The following is a 23226-nucleotide window of genomic DNA, read 5'->3' on the forward strand; positions in this document are numbered from 1 at the left end:
ATTTGTGACATTCAACAAACTGATGGTGTCGTCTGAGCTCTACATTTATTTACTCCAAAGTCTGGGTTCAAATTCAGCCCGCATCTTTTACACAAGAATGATAAATTACAAGCTTTGTTTTCTGTGTTTTCTCTGTCGCAGTTATGGCAATAAATGTTTTAGTGTACATTACTAAATCTTTTATGAATGTTGTTTTCAGAGACTTTAGATTCGAGGCTTTAGATTATCTAATACCTTTAATAAAATACACTTTTTATTGCATCCTCTAACTTATTTATTCATTGATAAAAGAAATTAAAGCAGAGCAAATTGCTTTGTTAAATTAAATATTACTGATGAACAAATTATGTCTTCATCAGAAATAAAAGACACAGATGGCTGTTCGGTCATCTTATTAAACCTTTTTAAGTCTGACATGTACAAGGCTGCGACTAAACAATAATCAATAAAAATGATGTGCTTATAACAATTGTTAGAATGTAATTTACAAATCATTGATACTTAAGAACTTAATTAATCTCACACAAGGTCATAATTAATTTGTTGTGGAGTCATTGTTTAGTTTCGTTTAGTTAATTTATTTGCACATACATGTGTGTTGAAAAGAAAGAAAAAAAAGTTTAACAATTGTGCAGGAGCGGTTACCTCCCATATTAAATGACAAATACATAAAAAGGAAAAGATAAAAACAAAAATTGCATGATTGATCAAAGTTTCAAGACAAAGCAACAATACAAAATTAGAAGAAATCTCAAATTACAACAAAAGTTTGTATTTGCAAGCAGAAATGAATTACAAATGAATCAATGAAGTACTGTTAGTCTTTGCAAATTAGAGTCCTTTTCAGATGTTTTTTGAATAACAATAATGTAGATGTTCAAAGAGAAGGTCCTCTGTATTTCAGTGAATATTGACTAACGAAAGTTTGACAGTACAGAAGACAAAAGCCCCCAGAACGTCTTGTGGCGTATCAGTGAATGTCTGAGGCAGACTTAAAAAACTTTTGGTAAATGCAAGTCATGCAATAAGCAAGTACAATGAAATTAGCAAAACTATACTTACAAACATTTACTTTTAAACAGCATTTACTTGTGAACTTTTGCTATTACCAGTAATATTATCCTGCACTGTTGTTACAGATGCATAGTCGTGGAAAGTTACTTACCCTTTTTTCTTTAACCTTGCGATAATTGTGGCAGTAACTCTACTGCCGCAATACTCAATTATTCAACTGTGCAATATTCTTCAGTATACAACTTTATTCTCACCCTCACCTCTTGAATGTATATATTTGTTTAACATACAATAACTGCACATACTTCTTATGTTTATTCTTATTCTTGTCTTTATTCTATTAATGTATATACTGTAGTAACCATTATAGCATACCGTAAAACTTCAATTAATAGCTTAGGCTGTTATTTGCTTAAATCCCTGACATCAATGGGCCTACATTTGGGACAGGCCTTTAATTCCTTTCACACAAAACCATTGCTCAGCAACGATCAGGAAATATAATTAAATTGTTTATTTAAACCAGTATGAATATTACTTGTATAAAAATTAGGCTTCAGATAACATATCAATCATGATGTGTGGACCCTTGTGGACTAAAGGAATATGAATAACTTACAGGGTAAGGAGGAATGGACACGTAATTTGAGGTAGCCAACAATGTGGTTTTATACATCCAAAGAACTGGCATTTATTTGTCAAAATGTGAAGCCACACCGGGCTGGTAAAAGTGTATGGGCGTTTAACTGAAGTTTTACGGTAACACATATGTTATATTTCTGAATGTAAAAGTAGTTTATACGGTGTAATGTAGCACAATGCACGTATTTGTTTATTTCTACACACTAACAAACACAGATATATATATTTTTATTTTTAATATAAGTACAAGTGTTAACATCGTAGCATAATGCACATTTTATTGTATTCTCTGACTTCATATTTCTTATTCTTACTTCTTTTAATTGAATCACAGTTTCCCCTCAGGGATCTGTGAAGTATTTCTGATCCTGATTTTGACCTGTATTTAACGTTCACCATGAATTTTGGAATATCTTGCTTTAATTGTTTGCACCTGATGTTATCAGCCAGTTAAACAGCTGTTTTCTGTGGTTGTCAGCCACATAGATACGGGTAACTAGGGGCCTGCTACACCTACTGGTGGGTTCAGGGGGCCTTTAATCGGCTCATTGAATGGCCATTACCAGCCTCTTAGTATTCCCCTTTAATTTCCTTTGGTTCAGGTGCCATAATGACGTGGTTAGGTTTAGAGAAAGATCATGGTTAGTCTTAAATATTGGTTTTACACGGGGCTACTGGTCACCTGGGTGAAAGTTCTGTGTTGGCCCATCAACCCTCCTTTCTGATGTATGTGTTGACTTTCCTGCAAATGGGAGAAAGTCCCATTAAAGCCCTTTCTAGCAGAAGGTTTCATTTGATGGCCTGGTAATAGCCCTGTCAACCAAATAGTAGGCATGGCAGGCCCCTATTAACCCATATCTATGATGCTTATCACCACTGATATCGCCATTTAAATAACCCGATAGAAGCCAAGTCTGGCATACCTTAAAATTGTACAATAAATGTTGATACGTAGCTTTATGGACAAGTGGTCAAAATAACTCAAGTAATGTCTTTTGACTTACTTGTCCATTTTGAAACCCAATGTTTGGTTTGCTTTACCCTCTTTTGGTGTCTTGTGACGCTATGAAGTTACCACAGCACTTAGTCATCAGGATGAACTCAGAATTTGCCAGTGTCATGTCAAGATGAATAGAGCAACAGATGACTGATTGACCTCCATTTAGCTGCTATTCAAAAGGCTTTGTGCTGTGGTAACGCAGTCTTTTAACTTCATATCAAAGAACGTTTATATTCCTCTGCTCACCTATGTACCTCCTAATCAAATGTTTTCTTTGTGCATCATTGTGACAGTATTGCTAAAGTGCAAAGATCAGTGTCAACTCATAAACTCTTGTATTTTACAGACTCCCGGAGGTACGGATCTCAGACAACGGGCCTTACGAATGCCATGTCGGCATCTACGACCGGGCAACAAGGGAGAAGGTTGTCCTGGCTTCAGGGAATGTTTTTCTTACTGTTATGTGTGAGTACCATCACTGCACTTTATACTTTAAAGCCACGGAAACGTCCTTTCAGAGGTGGTTTACTGTACTCAGTGTGGGATGTGGGCTGCATGGCGGTTGGACACGATGACAAAGATTGAAAAACTAGATGTTGTGTAGGCATGCCGGCAGGAGACAAAGCTGTCTTTATCATTCGAAAAAGTGTGAGGTTTCTAGGTTTAGGTGAGATGAGGTGCCAGAGGGGGGATGTGATAGTGCTACAAGTTGGATCCGCTGTTTTCTATAAAGTATCAAGGGATTTTGGTGGGAAAAAAATGACTAAAGTGTGTTGAACAAGTAAATTGAGTCATTTAGCAACTTTAGTATTCAGCTGATTCTCAAATGTAACATGAGTTTGATATGTTGGAAACTGTCCTCATCCAAAGTATGACCACCTGGGACATTTTACAAGCAGAAATGACATACCTTTTTGTTTTTTTTTTATTAAGCTGCAACCATAGTAATTATGACGAGAGCAAAGGAGCAAGTCAAGCAATGTAGTACAAAAAACAACAAAAGCCTTTTTACACAGAGATTGCGCTACAAGGCCGCTACAAAGTTGCTTCTTTATGCCTTATTTCCATTGTTACACAGAATCAAACAACAGTGGCATCATTCCACTCCATCCTGCAATCACAACAGCACAACAGCGTCGGCCTCTGCGCATCAGCAGCGTTCTCTGAACAACAACAATGGCATAACATGTCAAATATAACCATTTACCCTCTCTGTTACTCCCGTTTCTCATCATTTTTCCAATTTGCAGACATTTACAGTTGCTTTTCTTCTTATTTGAGTTAGCCGCTAACAGCTGCTCTTAAAATCTCCTGCGATGGGTTGCCAACATAATACATAATCAAAGTCACATCCATTCCACCCATAGTTGTGTCTTTCCGGCTTTATGTTTTACACAGACCTCCTTTCGGGGCTGTTACTTCCTTTGTTCCCGGCCTCGAGGCGAGACCACTCTGTTCCTTCTTTCCGTGATTGTACTTTATATTGCTGCAGAATGGCGAGGTGGCATAATGGCGCCATATTCCTGCCTTAAACAGGCAGTGTACAGGTGATTTAAGTCTGCTTAGGGCGGGATGGAGACGAGGGAGTGGGTCAACAAACACAGGACTTCCATCCAGGACACTTTTGATTGTGTCCTGTGTGAAACCAAAAATTAATGCTGAGTTATTTTAACAATTTAATGCCATATGTAACTATATGCAACCACTTCACAGCGTTCAAGACTGCGGCCATTATTGGTCATATATGAGCTATATGGTCATCCACGTGTAGGGGCGCTAATTAAGGACATGCTCTTAGAGGGTATGAACTTACAACCTATGTGGTCATATTGTTTCTGTTGACCCAAGTGGTCAAAAAATCAGTTACTGCAGGTTTAAGTAATGTGGATAGTTCAGAAAGTGGAGGGTTTCTTTTATCACTGTTCTAAACCTGCACTACTGCATGTTCTCTTCGCTCCCGCTTGTGGTTTTGAAGTACAGCTACAGACTCAAGTACACTTGTGTTGGAATAAAACAAACGTTTAATTAATTCAGTTGTTGTAATACTGGTGATCAGTTGTCTCACACCAGCCTGGTATGAATTTGAGAACACCCATCAGCTCTTTCTGCTGCATGTCGAGGTTTTGTGTGAAAACGTTTGAAAAATGACCCGCCACTCAAGTGGATGTTGGCTTAGAGACGAAAACAATGGCACTACAGGCAACAAGTGCCTAATTCCCCTCGTCCAATGAATACCACAGATATTCTACACAGAGGTTGATACAGTATTTTTTGACATTATTTGTTTGCCTTGTGGCTGCTTTTTGGTACTGTTCTCATGACTGTTTGTCTGACAACGAGAATTAATGAGAAACATTTCCCCGAAATTTTGTGGAGCGATAGGCCTTGGACTTTTTGAATGATCGATTTAATTTCAGTGGTTATCTGGATGTAGAATGCCTGCCATTAGAAGGTTATTGCTTCCTTCAACTATGGACCTAACAGAAATAGACTTGTTTCTAAATCCTAAGGGTGTGTTAGTAGGGCCAAGAAATTGATCCAGCTGAAAATTAAAGTTGATAGGAATTATGTGTTTTTGTTGTAAGAGCAAGTGTTCAGCGTTGGCGGAGGAAGGTGCTGTCTCTATGCCCTCTACTCTTCCAGGATTTACATTTTTAGACAAAACACTTACTTACACTCTGTGTGTTTAGGAAGAGCGTTGCTATGTGTTGAAAAGTAGTGGGGACATAAGGGCTCAAATGAGAAAATATTTTTTAGATGGTCTTCAGCATATTTTTTTGGCAGTGTAATGGGGGATCAGTATGAGGTCAGAGTAGATAATTACAGTGTGTTGGGCAAACACATCAAAAGCACATAGCCAAGGCTGCTACCAAAGGTGTAGGTTTTGCTTTCATAATTGGGGTTGGTGGGGCATATATGAGGATCCTTCCCCAAGAAATTTTAAACGTCAAAATCTTTATTTCCTGCATTCTGGTGAATTTTTTGCACAAACTTATGGTGGAAATGTCTTTATTTATGTCAAGGAAAACAACATTTTGGCACCTGGTGACAATTAAAAATATAATGGAATTTAATTGCAGCAGGGCTTTTAAGCATTCTGTCGCTATTGCTTTGAAATATTGATTCTAATATAGCTTAGCTTTTTTTATTTAATATTATCCCTACTGAGTCAACAGACATGTCAGCACGTGTCCCCTTGTTTTAGGAAGTAACCTCACTGAGTGTGAATGTGGCACCATTTCACATCAATATCATATTAATTCGTTTAAACTGATGTATAAACCTTGGATGGACAATCAGTTTGTGGTTGGATCAGTCAGGGCTAATTAGGATTAGTTAGTTAATTGGAGCAGCTGCTGCAGAGGCCAGTGCTGGACCACAGGATGCATAGTTTACATGGAAATGCAGCCGTTTTCCTATGAAGTAGGTTGGAAGAATGATAGACAACACTAAAATGAGAGCGCTGCTGTTCTCAGGTATAAAGTGTTCTATTTATGTATGAGTTAATGAACGTTAACTCAGTTTTACTTTCACTGCGAGTGGTGCTCTGCTGCTCTGTCTGTGTCCAGAGTAGGCTTTGCCCTGCGCTCCGAGAGTGGGGTACTACGAATGACAAACTGGTAAACACCAATTATCCAAAACATTAAAACCACTGGCAGATGAAATTAATAACGTTGATAATCTTTTAATGAGGCAATGTTCTGCTGGGAAACCTTGGATCCTAGCATTCATGTGGATGCCACCTGATGTGCTCCAAGCACCCAAACAACATTGCACACCAAGAACTCCCCCTCATGGCAATGGCAGTGGGCTCTGCCACACCACCAAAACTGCTCAGGAATGGCCTGAGGAACAAGACAAAGGAGCCTCCACATTCCCCATAAACCAATCTGATTGAGTCTCTGTGGGATGTGCCCTAGAGGCACCCCCGATCCATGGTGTGGCCACCTTGGATCTGACTTGGGTCTGACATGTTAAAGCATCAATACTGGACCTCTGGAGGGTGTCCTTTGGTGTCTGGCACCAGGGTGTTGGCACCAGGGTGTTGGCGGTTGATCCTTTGAGTCCTCTTGGTTTGTGCTGTAGGGTGCTGGCACATCCCACAAATGCTCAATCAAATTGGAATCAGGGGAATCTGGAGGCCAGGTTGACACCTTGAGCGTTTTGTCATGTTCCTCGAGCCATTCCTGAGCAGTTTTAGCAGTGTGGCATGGGGCATTGTCCTGCTGGTGGGGGCTACTGCTATCAGGGAGTGCTGTTGCCATGATTTTCTGGAGGGTACTTGATCTATAACAATGTTTGGTTGGGTGAAGTGTGTCAGATGGCAGATGAATGGTCCAGCTCCAAAAATTGTACATGACTGATGTGCTGATCGTGGTTCAACACCACATATAATTAAATGTGTGGGAATTGTATTGTTCCAACTATGATTTTAAAATGTGAAGGGGACAAAATCAGCCATGTCAAAAAGTGGTGGGGACATGTCCCCAGTGTCCCCATCGTAAATGACCCCTATGGTGTCTATCTATGTGTCTGTTAATCACATGGATTTAATCCTGGTGAATCTTTGCAGTCATCCATGTACTTCAAACTGTATTACCTCTGTGATGCTGCCGCTGTTACCATTATCAGTTACCATGATATCTCATTCAATCACTAGAGGACGTTTTGCGCCTGTAGCCTATTGCTCAGTCTGTGCTGTAATTATTGTATTTAAGTCCCCCTAACGACAGCTGCTTCGCCTGCCTCTGATGTATCAATTCCAGCAGCAAAGACATGCTGTTCTCCATGTGGTCCTATGGCTAATTAGCAATGGTGAAATTTTTCAGTGGAACACCAGAGAGAGACACTGTGTGACAATATTACTCCATTATCACATTTTGTGCCTCAGAGAACTGCCTATGGTTTTCATGTTTTTTTCCCCCCTTTGACTAAGACATTCATTTCTTTTTAGCTAAGCCCTTGACCCTCTGTTCTGTTCAATTTGATGACCAATCCCATGCCTCTGTTTGAATACTCCCCCACACTGTCGTCACTGCAAGACTTTATCAGCGGTGGGGGATTTACTCAGTTAACCGTTTCTTGTTTCAGCGCTGGGTGGGAAGAAGTGAGTGATGTAGTAGTGGGATAGTCGGAGCACCCTAACTCAGCTGGGTCTTAAATCACCACTCCACAAGAGAGGAAGAAGAATGGCCCCTGGCATTGTGGCTAATTGCCGTCTAAACTGAAACAGAATTATTCATAACCTATTAGTGTGTCAAGTTCAGTGGGAAGTAAAGAAAAAAAGTAGAGAGGAGAAAGAAAGAAAATGAGAGGAAAAAAAGTTAATTAATAGGAAGCAGTACACGGAGAGTATTTTAATTTTTTAAAGGGCTTCATAAATAAGAATTATCATTTTAATGAATCCCCTGCCAAGAAATTCAATCATCCAGTTTTAAAAGGCTAAACCCTGAACTCTTGGTACCTCCGCTACTGTCCTTCACTCTCTGGAAACTTTGTAAAGTCTTTGCTTTTCTTCTTGCTTTGCATGAGCATATGTTGACTTTATTAAGCCTGAGGGCACGGAGAATCCCTCAACCCAAATGACTGTCATAGCCGTGCTATGATGACCAATTTAGCTCCAGCCACGTCAAATAATGAATGCAATAAATCATAATAAATTACTGATTTCTTGAGTTACAGGGAAAACATCGTGTGCGTTATTCTTAGCATTTACAAGCTTGCAATATCAAAATAATTGGGTGTATTCTGTTTTCTTTGTTTTGGTGTGTTTTTTTTCCCAACATACACTATATACCATATCCCCTGGACAATTGCACTGACAAGCTTTTATCTTGATAATGAGGAACATGAATAAGATGCAGTACTAAGATGTACCCATAACTAGGGCACTTTATTATGTTGTTGTACAGTGTTAGATAAACTGCATCCCTTAACCTGCATGGGATGTTATGGTGCTCTGTGCCTGTAAATGTAATTATTGATGCATTAATGTATGGTAATTCATGATGAGGCGCTCTGTTATCAAAGTTCAAAATCAACATCTGAACTGAAAGGTTATGGATGAGCAGCTCAGTGTGAGAAAATGCTGAAACAAGCTGATGGACAGAGTCCTTATTAGGCTATTGAATTTACTGTCAAATCATTTCCAGTCTCAGTCTGCAGAGGATACATTCAACAAGATGTAAATACAAACAATTGACGATGTAATAGAGTTTGGCCTTTTGACCAGCACCTCCCTCTGTGTTATGGTTTCAATGAGGAGGGCTCGGCTGCAAGAAATAGAAGAGCAAACATTTCAGTTATTTGACATTAAAAAACTTGGATGTGAATATCATGTTTCCAAAAAATCATTAAAAAAACATTTGGCATTACTTCATTAAGAACGACTTAACACGTCATATCCATAGCAACCATTGCCTACTGCTGTTGGCTATGGATGTCACAGATGTTCTTTCACTTTGGTTAAACTTAAAAATATGTGTGAAAATGTGTCAAGCACAGCCTTTTACAAATTCATTACCTTTAGGCCTGTGTTACAGAGGGAAACCAGACGTGCAACTTCATGGTCAAGTTCATAGAAATCTGTTTTTACATGCAACATTTCAGACACAACCAGTCTGCTCAGAGCAACATTGCTGCACAGCAGAGGGTTGCAAAGGTTAAGGCTAACGGCTCCAACTGTGTAACTAAATTGCCTTGACTGTTTCAACAATATAATCTCCTTTCTTTGCCTCAGTAAAAAGAAGAAAGAGAAAAGAAGAATATATAAAAGATGTTTGTTTTAGGAGGAGCTTCGTCAAAGTAATAGCATCTAAGTTTACCATTTGATCTCAATTTTTTAGGCATCCATTTTCACTGTGCAGGAAACAGTGTGGCACCCACTTCCTGTTCACAACCTCTTGCTTATATAGCTAAACAGGCACTAAAATATGTTCCTGAAAACATTTGAGGCAAGAAATCAGCAACTCAGTAACAGAATCTTGGTTTATATTTGATTAACGCTGCTTAGTTTTACATTCTGAGTTTTTAGGCCTTCGTTTTCACTGTGCAAGAAACAGTATGGTGCCCACTTCCTGTTGACATTTTCTCGCTTTCATAGCTTAACAAGGCAGTAAAATGTGTTTCTAAAAATAATGTAGGTGAGAAATTGGCAATACAGTAACATAATCTTGATCTGCTTCTTTACTCTTTGTGTCCGCGGTGGTGGCAGCAGGGGTGGCGGGCAATAAAAGAATGCATAAGCACAGCCTGTTTGTTGCAAAGCTGGTTGAAAAGCGGCAAGGGACTCTATTAACTGCAAGCGTCTAAAATCCATTGATGGTCCCAAAAAATTGAATTAAGGTTTTGTTGCAATTAAATCGATTCTAATATCAATGCAAGTCATGATGAAACTAAATAATGAAAAACTTTGGGTGAATGGGTTCACTGAAGGGTGCAATACACACAACATTCACTCAGGGCCGGAGTTGCCTACACACAGCTTTGACCTCTCACATCACAAGCAAACATGGTAGTGGCTGAGTCAGAATGGCAGCACTAGCTGTGCTAACACTGCTAACAGTGCTAACAGTGATGACAGAGTCTAACCTGGAGGGGGGAGCAGAGAGTAGGAGTTGCACATAAGTGACACTGCTGTCTCGCTACCACTGATCAAGACAGTGGTTTTAGTGATTATTAGCACTGTATGAGTGCAGTGCAGAGCGGTGGTGATTAGCTAGTTAGTGGGACATGAAGGAATGGACCCATATGCACTAACTTGCATGCACAGTCAGCCCAGCCACCAAAACAAAGAACAGAGAAGCTCGGATTACAACACAGGAAGCCATTACCCTATGTCTTCATGCGAGGACATCACATTTTTGGCTTCCTGCACCTTATACTTCATTCTGCTTAACTTAGTCCTGTTGTCCTCATTTGTGGACACTTTTTGCGCCATCTAGTGGTAGTAAGAGCACAACACACTTATTCATGTAAAAACAAGATGGCAGCCATCTCTGCCAAGTCAGTCTGCAGCCGATCCAGAGACAAAAGTGGACAAGGTTCAAAACCTGATCACCTTTTATGGTTAAAACTTGTTAATTTATGAATAATAATGTTGTAGTTTGATATGGCAACACATGCTTACCAATTTTAGCAACAGTAACAAGCTTAGATGCTGTTAATTAAGAAATTCTCATTTGAGGACATTGGGACTTTTTTATGGTTGACAATGCTTAGTTTTTACACTTGTCAGATCCTACTGTTCCCAAATAGCTGGGAGAAATTCAAAATGCACACTAAACAAAAGTTTGGATGTCAGGAGGATGCCTTACATTACAAATAATTTTTTGCTGCTATATTAATATTCTGAATGTTGTATTCAGAACCTTTAAGGACATTATGAGAACTATTAAGAGCTGGGATTTGAAATAAAAATTAGGCACTCCTTAGATCTCTAGTCGTCTACCTTTAACAAGTCTTGTTTTGTTGAGCATTTAATTTGAGTAGATATATATAAAGTAGTGGATTTGAAAGAGTCACGTTTAGCCAGCACAAAATCTGTGCTGTTATTACAGTATAATATTGTGACTTCAACATTTGAAGGATAGACTTCTGACCCGTCACCACCAATCACATAAAATAGATATCTCATTCTACAAACACTGACATATCCATCCCTGTAAAGCTAAGGTCATAATATCCGGCTTTGGTGGGTGAAAGAAATCAATACCTCCTTTCCCAATGGTAGAGATAGGGTCATTATTTGTTATTACCCAAAGTGATTCCTATGCGACATTCCAAAGATTACAAGGAAAGGTTATTTGTCTCTGCAGAGTGGAGTCTGACCTTGGGAAGCCAGCTCCTGGTTGATCTGTGCACAGTGTCCGAGACAACTAAGGTTGTTGTGCTGTTGTCTGTATCAGATGACCGTTGGCTTGCGACTCCTCTGCTGGATAACGAACATCTTAATAGCCCCTGCGCTTAAACATCATGTCACGTAAATCCGGAAATCCTTTCTTCTAACCTTTGGTAAAGCGCGAGGATGTAATTTAAAGGATACCCTTCATGAGGCGGCATGGCTGGTATTTATAACCCCTAGAAACAGAGATGAGCGCTAAGGTGTAGAGGGACTAATTACCTTCTCATCCCATAAAACTGGGATTCGCTTCAATAATGGATGCCCGACTTTAATTAAGCGCTGTGTATATTTAGGCGCTCGTTTATAAATGGGTGGGATTAATGGCGTACGAGCCAAGCCCAAAGACAGCAACGCCTGCAGACACAGCAGTTCGGTGTACTAGTGGGAAGAGTTTAGAGATTCTGTGCGACCGTCTGCATGCAAGTTTGCGTGCCTGTGTGTGGAGAAGCTTGTTTGGGCGGTGGGGTTTGATGGATTGCTAGGGAGCGGCTGTTCCCTCTGTGTCCTGTACTTGTTCGGGGAAGTGAGGAGAACATCTTGGCCAGAATCGACACATAGCGTGAGTCAAACACAGTGGCCTAATTCTCAGCTCTCAGAAAGGGTGCCAGTTTTGTCAGACTCATCAGTTGCACTCTGAAGTGTTTGTGATGTCGTATTTCAGCACGCCTCTGGTCACCATAGGGGATTGTTCGAGAGTCCTTGATATGATTCTCCATTACTCTCTGATTTAGCCTCTGTGTCACCTTCCTGTTCAGCGCACTTAATGTCCTATAGTGTGCTATCAGCATCACAACCTGTTCAATTGATTTTGTAATGTTCTGTTTCATTTCGTGAGGATATAGTTCATCCACTGTTATCCACACTGGATAATCTTTTTTTGTATCTTGTTCATAATTAACAGCACAGACATCCCTCTGAGATAATTTTATCTGGAAATATTCAGTTCCTTCTTTTGAAATTGTGTGACCCCTTCCCACTCCCTGTTCATCTTTACTACAACTACCATTCAGTGTTTCTGACTGAGCAGCTAACAGTACCAATAAAACTTGTCGGCTTGGAGCCCATTGAAGGAAAAAAGAATGAAATGAATTCAAAGAGCAGATGAATTATTAAATGTCTGTCTTTGAGCTAAACCCTGGGGTGATAATTGAGGCAAAAATAAACAACCCATGGGCTTCCTCAAGGATTTCTCTACCCAACATTGAACTGGTAGTGTGTGCATCATTTAGTCTATGCTGAAGAATTTCTGTCTGGTTCTTGTGTCTTCCTTCCTTGCTGTCTGAGTCTTGTGAGAAAAATGTCTGTTTTCCTTTTACTTCACGTTTGAGATCTTTTATTCATTTAGAGGCAGAATTCTAAAGCTCCATCAGGACAGACAGTGAGATCTATTGCTGCCATCTTTCCACAGTTAGCTTGAACTGAATTGTGGCATAAAGTCGCAATCATATTTGCAGCCATACTGTATCTCATCTGAGGGCTGCATTAACAACAAGCCATTTTTACCCTCTAGCTTAGTGAGTGCCTCATTCAGTTGACATTCACCAGGCACTCATCAGTGGGGCAGCCGATGCGCGCCAAGTCTGTAGCCTCATGAGTAAGCCTGTTTTCATACCCGGAGATTTCACACAGCAAACAAAAAACAAGCATCTGATGGTTGCATCATATCATCTGCTCTATACTAAAAGGCTCCGGGATGCAATATATTTGGCCAGAGATACGGTTTATCAGCTACAACCTGAATTAGCCTTCTAAAACACAGTGCCATGGTTATACCTCAGAGAATTATTGTACATGAAAAACCATGTGATGTGTTATTGTCTGTCTCCTAACAAACTAAATCGCAAGGGATTTAGAGCATATGTAAAACCTGGCTGTTATTGTCCAGTCGCTTTCCCCCAATTTCCAGGATGGGAAATGTTCAACTTTATAGAAATCAAACAACATTTCTTCTATAACCAAAGACAAACAAATAGTCTCTGGATGATAGAGATCTTGTTCCATCTAAATCCTTAGCACAGATTAACCTTTAATGACACTGAATGTGCTTCACCATGAGCCCTGTAGGCTTACCTCGTGTTAGCTAACGTTATAAGCAATCATGAACATTTTAGGTGTAGACTTGCTTGTCTATGTTCACAACTAACTGTCTTTTCTTTGTAACAAAATTTTACTCTCAACATTAATCCACCAAACAATCATGGTGTGCCAAAGAGGGACATGGCTGCACACAAGATGGCAGACATCAACCACAATGGTCATGCAGTGTTGTGACATCAGGCACAAGTTGGTATATATGGTTTTCTTAAGACAGTGTATGTGTAAGCGTTCAAAGTAGATGCTAGCGGCAACCTCCGGGGCTGAAAAATGACGCCAACAGAGAAGTGCCAAAAACTGCAGTTCCCTGAATGGCCACTTGAGGCTGGTGCCAGAAGTCAGCCAGTCCCCATAGACTCCCATGTTAAAACGGCCAACTTGACGGTAGATATAAACATGTTTACAGCCTAACACAAAAAATGGCTTGGTCTCTGTAGCTAATTTCCCCCTTCATGAAAACTGAACTCACCAATTATCATTTTATTAACGCTTAACAGAAGTAGACGCTTAATGTTGCAAATTAAGGGCAGCCACTTTGAGTGACAAGCTGTCTGCTGATAGTGTCTTCAGCTTCTCAGTCAGATCCAGAACTAAAGACTTCAAAACAGGAGTCCACAAACCAATGGGTGACATCGCGGTAGCTATGTATAGGTGATTATTTTTTACAGTCTGTGAGAAGAAGACAGCATCAGGGTCTGCCGCAACTTTACCAAGTCAAAGATAGCACATGTTATGGTGGATGCATCCTGGAGTGTTTGCTTTCTTCATGGCAGCAAGTAGAATAATAGGCTATATGGGACACGTAAAATGCAAAGTTCAACTTTTATTACTTGAAGACATCGTATCATCTGTCTGTCATTATGCCAATTTCTTTGTATTAGACTATTAAATGATTCTGATTGACAATAGCCATGTTTCCATCAGCCTGTTTAGATGCGCATCTGGAAGTATCGCATCGGAAAATTATGATGGAAATGGCAAAATTTGAATTAAAATCCCCTGATTCGCACACACTAAAATACGCTCGCTTTAGCCGGGTTTTGTTGATTCGCAAAACAGGGGATGGAAACAGTTATGTTCAAATTAAGTCTGACGTAGCGCACCTCTCTCCATGGTGATATCCACACTCCGGGTCGGGAAGGCGGTAATGCATTTACAAGCTGGTTGCCAACCGCCAGAAAACTCGCACGAGTTCATAGTTTTCACCAAAGTCCGTACATTTAATGGAAACACACAGGATTCGTATTTCTTTTAAGTGTAGCACAAGTTAGCTAGAGTTAGGGAAGGCAGGTATTTGTTAGCTACAGCACATTATAACATTTTGGGCCAGATCAGGTGCAGGATGGCCCTTGTACTATTTTCTGGTTCACAATAAAAATAAATTGATGCGTACTGGGAGGGTGTCGTTGTACTCTGAATGTAAATAAGCAGCCAGAGTGCATTAAATAGCATCAAAATAGAGCTCCCCCTCCCCCAGAAAATGTCCTTGAATCCCAGAAACGTTCCTGCATACACCTGTCTTTGCCTCTTGGCCAAGATGAGTGAGGACAGCGCATAGCAACAGGTTGTAAACAGGCAATCAATTTATTATCTATACTGATAAATATTATAAGAGTAGGTTTATTCACTGTACCCTGGCCTACTGTCATTCAGTAAAAGTGGCCCCCATGCAAAGCAAGTTGAGTATCCCTGATTTAGGGTAATTAATTGTCCGGGTTAGACAATGTAATTGTAAGAGGAGGATGAAGAACACAGTAACAGTGCTTGGCTATGAATGAATGCATGTTGGAGTGTATACAGTAAGTGGAGGCGGCATGGGTCAACCTACAGTTTTAAAAGCAATGTAATTAGCCCCGTGGATGCAAAACAGCCAGAAGAAAAGAGAAGTCGTGTCACTTGTGCTGGAGCAATTTGGCTTTAGTTAACACAATACAGATAGTAACAAAGCTTAGTGTTAATGCTATGGGAAAAAGCAGAGTAGTGCAGCTCCTCTGGGAGTGCACAGTGTGGGTGTATGTGTGTGTGTGTGTATGTGTGTGTGTGTGTGTGTGTGTATGTGTGTGTGTGTGGTAATGAGTGTTAGTGAGACGGTGTGCCTGTGTGGACCATAGGAAGGGAGTCAGTGAATGTTCAGAGGGCCTGTGAGCTACAGTTGGTCAAAAAATAAATTTTAAATCTCCCCGAGAGCCAAGCAAAGCTCCAGAGTTTTGTTTACCAGCAGCTGAGAACAGTGACGGGGGGTTAGCTGTGCAACCAGATACAATTTCAGCAGTGGAGTTGTAAAGCAGTCGACTCTGTGCTTCCCGACCACCTGGAAGACGAAACAGGTTGTTTCAGAAGCAGCAGTCTGTTATAAAATCATGTAAAATAACAGCTCCGTAATGTTGAAATATTTTCACTCAGCATCCGACAGATGGAATGAGATAAAAGAAGCACTTAGTTATTATTCAGATCTAATTACCTGCATTATATAACTTATTTTCATAATCAAGAGCTGCGAAACAAACACTACTTTGCTTTAATTTTACTGTTTAAGCAAACACACACCTACAAGTGTTCTTAACTGACTGAATATCCTGCGCATGCAAAGGCTGAGGGTGTCTGAGCACCTGCCCCTTTACCACTTGATGTGAAGAGCACTTTTCAAGGTATTTTTTTCTCTCCTTTTTTTGTTGTGAAGGTCCGTCTGTGGTCCGTATCAGGAAAAACCTTGAATAATTAATAATAATATAGCTCTAAATTAAACTACCTGGCTGCCATCAGTCAGTTTACATCACATAATGACCAGCTGAGACCCAGAACAAAAACTGTGTCGACACTTAGATAACGAGTTTATTTTGTGCAATTGATTATCATGTTATGTCTATAGTATTAGCGTTACACAGTGTCACCTTTTAATTATGCATCCCTTCACTAGGTCCCACCCCTGGTAGCACACTGGCCAATCATAACGTAGCATCTAGCCGGCTCAGACCAGGTCCAACAGCAACACAGCTGTGCTCCATTGACTCTAATGCAGTCGTTTCAGATTTCCTTCATTTTCAGGCTGGTTTTGTGGATTTGGAGCTAAATCTTGTTCCTGGGCACGTCTTGTATTAATGATACCCGTTACCTGGAGAGGCTGGGAAAAGATATGCGTTTCTTCCCTGTTCCAAAACCAAAATCAACCCCTGAAAAGTAGGGATGTCCCGATCGGCCGCCGATATTAGCAAAAAATGTGCATCGGCATCGGATCGGACTGCATGGAAAAATGCCGATCCCAGAACTCCGATCCAGTTTTTCATGGAGTCCAATCCAGGTTTCAGCCCAGCGCTCCGCGATTCAAGCAGTCCATTCCAGCGATCCGCTCCAGCACTTACTATCAGTCCACCAGGCCAGCATACAGACGGCAGACACACACGGAGGGTAGGAAGAGTAGCGGTCCGTTTAGTTTACTGACTATTTGTTTTCTGCTCTGGTTTTTTGACAGTGATATTTTTATTTGGTTTACACTCTTACTGTATAAGTAAAGAGCACTGATGGCATTGTTTTGGGCACAATTAGTGAAACTGGAGCCATGGATGGACTATTGCTTGTTTAAACAGTTGTACAATATTGTGTGTGGTTTTTTGTCCCCTCTGTTGGTCCCAGGAAACAGCAGCACCAGGCTGGCACTGACACTACTAAAATAACTGAAAAGGAAAGGCTGCATTGTTTGTTAAATGTCAACAATATCTTGTGGTGTTAATCTATTTTTTATTTATTAGGGGCCAAAGCAAAAGTGTGTGGAGTCTTGCTGCTATTTTAATTTCACTGTTAGACATTTTAAAGATTTCTTGTGTTGATTTATTTTCTATTTATTAAGGGGCCAAAGCAGCCAAAGCAAACCAGCTATATTTTTTATTTAATGTTAATGTTCAAGTTTAAAGTTTGTTTATTTAACCCTGTTAACAATAAACGGGTCAGTTTGTCATACCAACTGTTGTGGATCATTCTAACTAACCCGATTAAGTAGTTGTTCTTGTTAGAGTAATATCGCTTGATCAAACCTTTTCTAACATGACTGACAACAAAATAAGTGAATATGTATAATACGCGCTTGGATCGGATCGGTATCGGTATCGGCCATAATTCAAGGCTGTAATATCGGTATCAGATCGGAAGTGAAAAAATTGGATCAGGACATCCCTACTGAAAAGTGTAGGGTTAGCTAGCTAGCTACTGAAGATATAGCCTACTGAATGTATACACATGCTGCTTTTGCTTTTTAATGATTATAACAGTGAAACAAAGACCGACCCTGCTGTACAGGAACCAGTGAAGGGAAGCAGGGAAACTTTGCTGACATTCAACCAGCTGTGTGCCATCACAGTGTGTGCAGATGAACATTGTTTGGCTTCCCCTGGAGTTCCCTGCCTTTCCCGCAGTGGAGGTCCAGGTGCTGGCAGCAGCACGGGGGCGAAGCCAAACACTGTTCATCTGCACACACTGTGATGCCACACAGCTGGTTCAATATCAGCGAAGTTTCCCTTTATATTCATTGTCTTGTGTGGCGATCAGCAGTGATGTGGTGGTTCACTTTTACACTGTGATCTGTAGCCTATAGTTCGGCTTTAGCTTCTAACTATCTTTGTCTTTTTAACCTGTTGTTGCTGCTGAGTCAGTTTGACATCCTGGATATATCCTTCAAACACAGACTGTAGACCCCTCTGTCTGCTTCTCTCTGGAATCACTGTTTCATTTTTCCAAAAATATGATAATATCTCTTCAGGGAGTGCAGTTAGTTACAGTGTGGGCTCCACACTTACTCCGACAGCTTGTTGGACTGGCGAGAGGTCGATTTAACAGTGGTTCTGACTACTGGTCAAGTGAGCCATTATTTGCAAATGTTCAGTCAAGACAGTCAGCAGTACAGGTGCTTGGAGCAGCCAAAAAGGACAAAGCAAGATTCGTTTTCGGCAATAATTTCTCATATTTGATATAACAAGTAAAAGTTACTTACTGTACTGTAGTGCTTTTTTATTCAAAAAAGGGAGCTCCATAGTTACAAAACATCAGTTAAACATCACTGACCCATCATAAAAACCTGTCCTTCGTACGTTAGCTGAAATTTCCGATGGATATCTGTTCACTGTGATCTTGACTTTGACCATTCAGAGGTTCAAGTTTTTGAGAAATATAAAAGGGAAAGACATCTCAAACACCTCATAACACATTCATAATTTTTTCATATTAGAAATTGTATTTATAAGAAAATTCTTAATTGATTATAAGACATTTTAATGACCCTAACCATGACCATGACCATGCGGAGGTTCATATGGTTTTACTGTAAATTATTGGAGAAACATAAAGGTAAAGTCACCTCAGATTACATTATACCACCGTCATAATTTCCTCACATTAGATATTTCATTAGAAAAATCTTTAATAGGTGGTTATATGACATTTTAAATGGCTTCCTTTTCAGGTTGACCCTGATTGACTCACACATTGACACATTCATCATTTCCTCATAGATATTTACTCCCCCTCTGATTTCATCAGTTGGAGGAACAGTGATGACTTTTATTGTAAGATTACATGTTACATTATGTTTGAATATAGGTTGTTCTAATTCAACTAATTCATGCAAGTTAAGCTGTAAATTATGTTGATGTTTTTTTAAAAAAAAAAGTATTCCATGGGCCCCTTTTCAACTCTGAGCACCTCCTCTTAAGATCTCTACAAAGCCCTGCTGCATAAATTGAATTAATATTACTCGGAGTCATAATCCTTGATTATCTGTTTATCGTTGAGTACAACAAATCAACAAGAAATGTCCATGTGAGGTCGGAGAACCGTGTGTTCGGGTGTATTTAATAAGATGTAATTTATTAATCATTACTGAGGTAAATGTGACAATTAATCATGATACTGCAGGTGATATTGACCAGCCCTTTAAACAACAAACAGCATGACCTAATAATCCATGTAAAAGTAATTACACAAAGTATTTTGTGCTGTTTAAAGCTTTGTGTTTTCCAGGTGACAGTCAGAGCACTGGAGACCTGCGAGGGCTTTAGATGGTTCAAAGCCAAAAAAACCCCCAAAACTTGTTAAAATACGAGCTTGTGAGTGATACCCTTTTTGTCCGCAGAGAATGAGGAGACAGTTGTGAAACTAGCCAGTGAAATATTTATGCAGTTCAGCTGGGGTAAGCTTCACATTGTTACATATCTTAACAGGAATATTAATGTTGCTAATAACTCCCCTGATCGCCTAATGAGGTATAATGTCATCATTTGACCTGCTTTGACCTGCTTGTTATTATCATGGCACAGTGCTGGCCAGTACGAAACATCACCATAACTAGTGCCATGATATAGTATCAATTGTGCCATGGTAAGTACCATGGTAATACTGAAAAAACAAACCTTTTCCTTCCTAATACTGTGGTATTTTTTTGTAGGGACAGGCATTTTCTGTCCACTGATTTAAATTTGTATGCGTGGCACCATAAAGCAGGAAAGATTAGCAAAGTAGTAGCAATCAAGAATCCCCACAGATTGCTTTCAAATCCTCAGTTGAAGTTCAGTGGGCATGAAGTGGCCAAAAACTCTCAGCCTGGGCAGTGACACTGTGTCATGAGGGCTCTTTTAAAAAAGGGAAGACTTATAGACTATATTCCAAAAGACTCTGTAGACCTATATTATACTGACACTGAGGAGCTTATGTTTTCTGTTCAGTTTATTTGCCTGCTTCAATCAATCATCTATTTGTCTCAAGACGTCACATCAGGGGTGGTGGTGTGTCCTCCTCAAGCTTGGGTCCTCTACCAGAGAGTTTGAGGGTTCTGCGCAGTATCTTAGCTGTTCCTCGGACTGCACTCTTCTGGACAGAGACCCCAGGTGTTGTGCCTGGAATCTGCTGGAGCCACTCTCCCAGTTTGGGTGCTCCAATAACCATTGGGACCACTGTTGCCTTTCAGCCCTTGGTAGTTCTCGAGCCGCTCGTGTTCCTTCTTCCTGATGTTGCTGTTGCTCAGGATTGGTACATCTGTCACCATTTCGGAGGTGTCTTCCATTCTGACCTTGGGACTTCCAGCCCACACTCCAGCATGAGGTCACACACACACACACACACACACACACACACGCACACACACACACATATATAGGTATATAGGTATGTAGGCAGCACAGTGGTGCATGGGGGGTTCCTAGTTCGAACCTGGGGTGGGGGGTTCAATCCTCAGGGTAGGGGAGTCTTTTCTTTTTTCCTCTTTTGACATTGTAGTTAACTGCTTTGTAATTTTCTGTGTTTCCATAGTGGCTGTTGTGTGCAAGTGTTCATGGCATCCTGCTTGTTCTAGTTATCCATTGCTTCTGGTTGTAGAATGATTTAACTGTAGATTTGGATACAGTTGCTTCTGTTGTTCCACAAATTAAACCCACCACACACTCCGTGAAATCATTATGTCAGCAGCATTATGGAACAAAACTAGTGTCCCAATTTTCATGAAAGTTGGTGGAAAGGTGGGCCAAAAGAAGAACCCATTAAAATTTGGAGCGTTTCCAAATCACAGTGTCGGATGCACTAATTATTTTTTACTTTCGTTAACGCTGTGAGCGAGGGCATTTGGCGTTGAAAGAGGTCTGCTCTCTCTGAGTGCCTTTCTAGTTCACATTATGAGATAGGATGACATGCATTACCACCAGTTTGGGTGTGACCATGCAACAGCTAGCATAACAGTCAACGCCGCATGCACATATTTACTTTAGACCCAATCAAAGCATACGAGGCTAATTATCATTTTGTTTTAATGAAGACTGATAGTGTCCTTCTTCGTTTTCATTTTCTGCATTCAGGCCCTAATATGTTTTTGCTATTGCATACAGGCAAACACTATGCAAAGTATATTACCCATTTTTCCTCTCCTCAGTACACCCACTTAATGGCAAGAGACCCTGCAGGCACATTAAAAGTTTGCCTCCTCATTTTAAATGTAAGCATGTCCTGAGTAGACCCTGCTGCTTCCACCACCATATGGCACTATTGTTAAAGAGCGCAAATTAGGGCTGTGCTGAGTATACCAGGCTGCTCAGATGAACAAATACCATTTTGCTCTGCATGACATCAAGGGATGTTTATTATACCCAGTAAAACGCAGCATCTCCTGCTTGTCATGCATTAATCATCTAGGAATGCCCCTCCCCGGATGCATAACTCCAGTCATGGCACAGCGGCAACAGTGGAGGACATCAGCCAGAGATCACTCTGTGCAGTACGTCTCTCCTATATGTACTCTTCTGCCTGATGGAGAATCAAATATCAGTTCAAGCCAATGAGTCCTATCAAATAATGGTCAAGTCAAGGTTGTTTTATGCATAAGTGCAAAGTTGTAGAATTGTCAGTGACATGTAGACACTGTTTTTGTCAAGAACAAACTTTCAGCATATCAGCATTTTTTTTCTTTCAAAGCGCCACACTAAAACACGGAAGTATACATCTTCAAATAGTTCCAAGAGTCTTTAAACCATCACTTTAGAATAACCTTGTGATGTCTTTCACCATGCAGCCCTTTCTTGTTTTCTTGGGTAGCTTTCCTTCCTTCATCCTGAGACGTGCATGTCTGATATTGAACACAGAGCCTCCCCTGATGTCTCCTTGTGGTTCTCTGTATGCTGTGAAGTGCAGGCTTCATTCCTTGTGGCGCAGTCTACATCATTCCCTTCACTCCCCCCTCGCTAAGGATGTCTTCATCGCTTGCTGCGCTCTGCTCCCCACCAAGGTCCCTCCTTTTGAGCGTGGTTGACTGAGGAGGCGACAGAGGAGAAACAGCTTCGCCTCCCCAGAGACACGTGGCTGATTGTACCAAAGGATGAGAAAACCTCTTTTGTCTCTCTCTACCTTTTACCTCAATATCACCTTGCTTGATAAGTCTTCTTTTCCCTACGACGTGATCTCCCTAAAAATAGTTTCTGGCTTCACAGTTTTTCAGAGCAAGTTTGACAAAACTTATCAGACAGTGTTATCTTTTTCTCTGTAAATGAATCGATTCATTCACTTAAGGAGGTTATGTGTAGTATTTTAAATTTAATTCATTTCTCAAGAGACTAACCCAAGGGCATCTGGAACTTGAAAAGGTCATCTAGAAAGAGCCAGACAGGATGAAAAGAGCCAGAATGGCTCCCTAGTTCGCAATATCATTCCAGCCCTGTGGAGTAAGTATATGATTTGATTTATTTTTAGCTCGGCCCAATGTGACGGTAAGATCTTTTTGTAACTACAGGGAAATACATGTGAGCTCACCTGTCTGTCATTTATAGTCTATTTTCTCTCCTCTCATAACATTTATTTTGTGATGAATTTTCTCGAAGCATTTGCGCCCACAGTCTATCCCCTGCGTGCGCTCTATCAAAATATTTAATTATGTTGACTCCCTCAAAACTGTTTTGATGCATAGCTCACCTGAAGGGATCTCTCGTAATATCAAGGCCCCCCTCAAAAAAAAAAAAAAAAAACCAGCCACAAAGCAGACGAGTTTTTCCTTTCTTTCAGACTTTCACAAAAACATATTGACAGGGAAAGATAATGATGGCAGTTTCTCCTC

The 23226-nt window shown here is 40.4% G+C and overlaps 1 protein-coding gene across 3 annotated transcripts in view; it reads left to right on the forward strand.

Moving 5' to 3' along the window:
- igsf21a (immunoglobin superfamily, member 21a) overlaps positions 1–23226 on the forward strand; it is a 358404-nt gene that overhangs the window by 216566 nt on the left and 118612 nt on the right. For all 3 annotated transcript variants that reach the window (XM_049590866.1, XM_049590881.1, XM_049590875.1), the window contains one exon: positions 3003–3121. In XM_049590866.1, coding sequence (XP_049446823.1) covers positions 3003–3121 — 119 coding nt within the window. The remainder of the gene's footprint in view (positions 1–3002; positions 3122–23226) is intronic.

This window comes from Epinephelus fuscoguttatus, linkage group LG1 (assembly GCF_011397635.1).
Source record: "Epinephelus fuscoguttatus linkage group LG1, E.fuscoguttatus.final_Chr_v1".
In the NCBI taxonomy this organism is placed as follows: Eukaryota; Metazoa; Chordata; class Actinopteri; order Perciformes; family Serranidae; genus Epinephelus; species Epinephelus fuscoguttatus.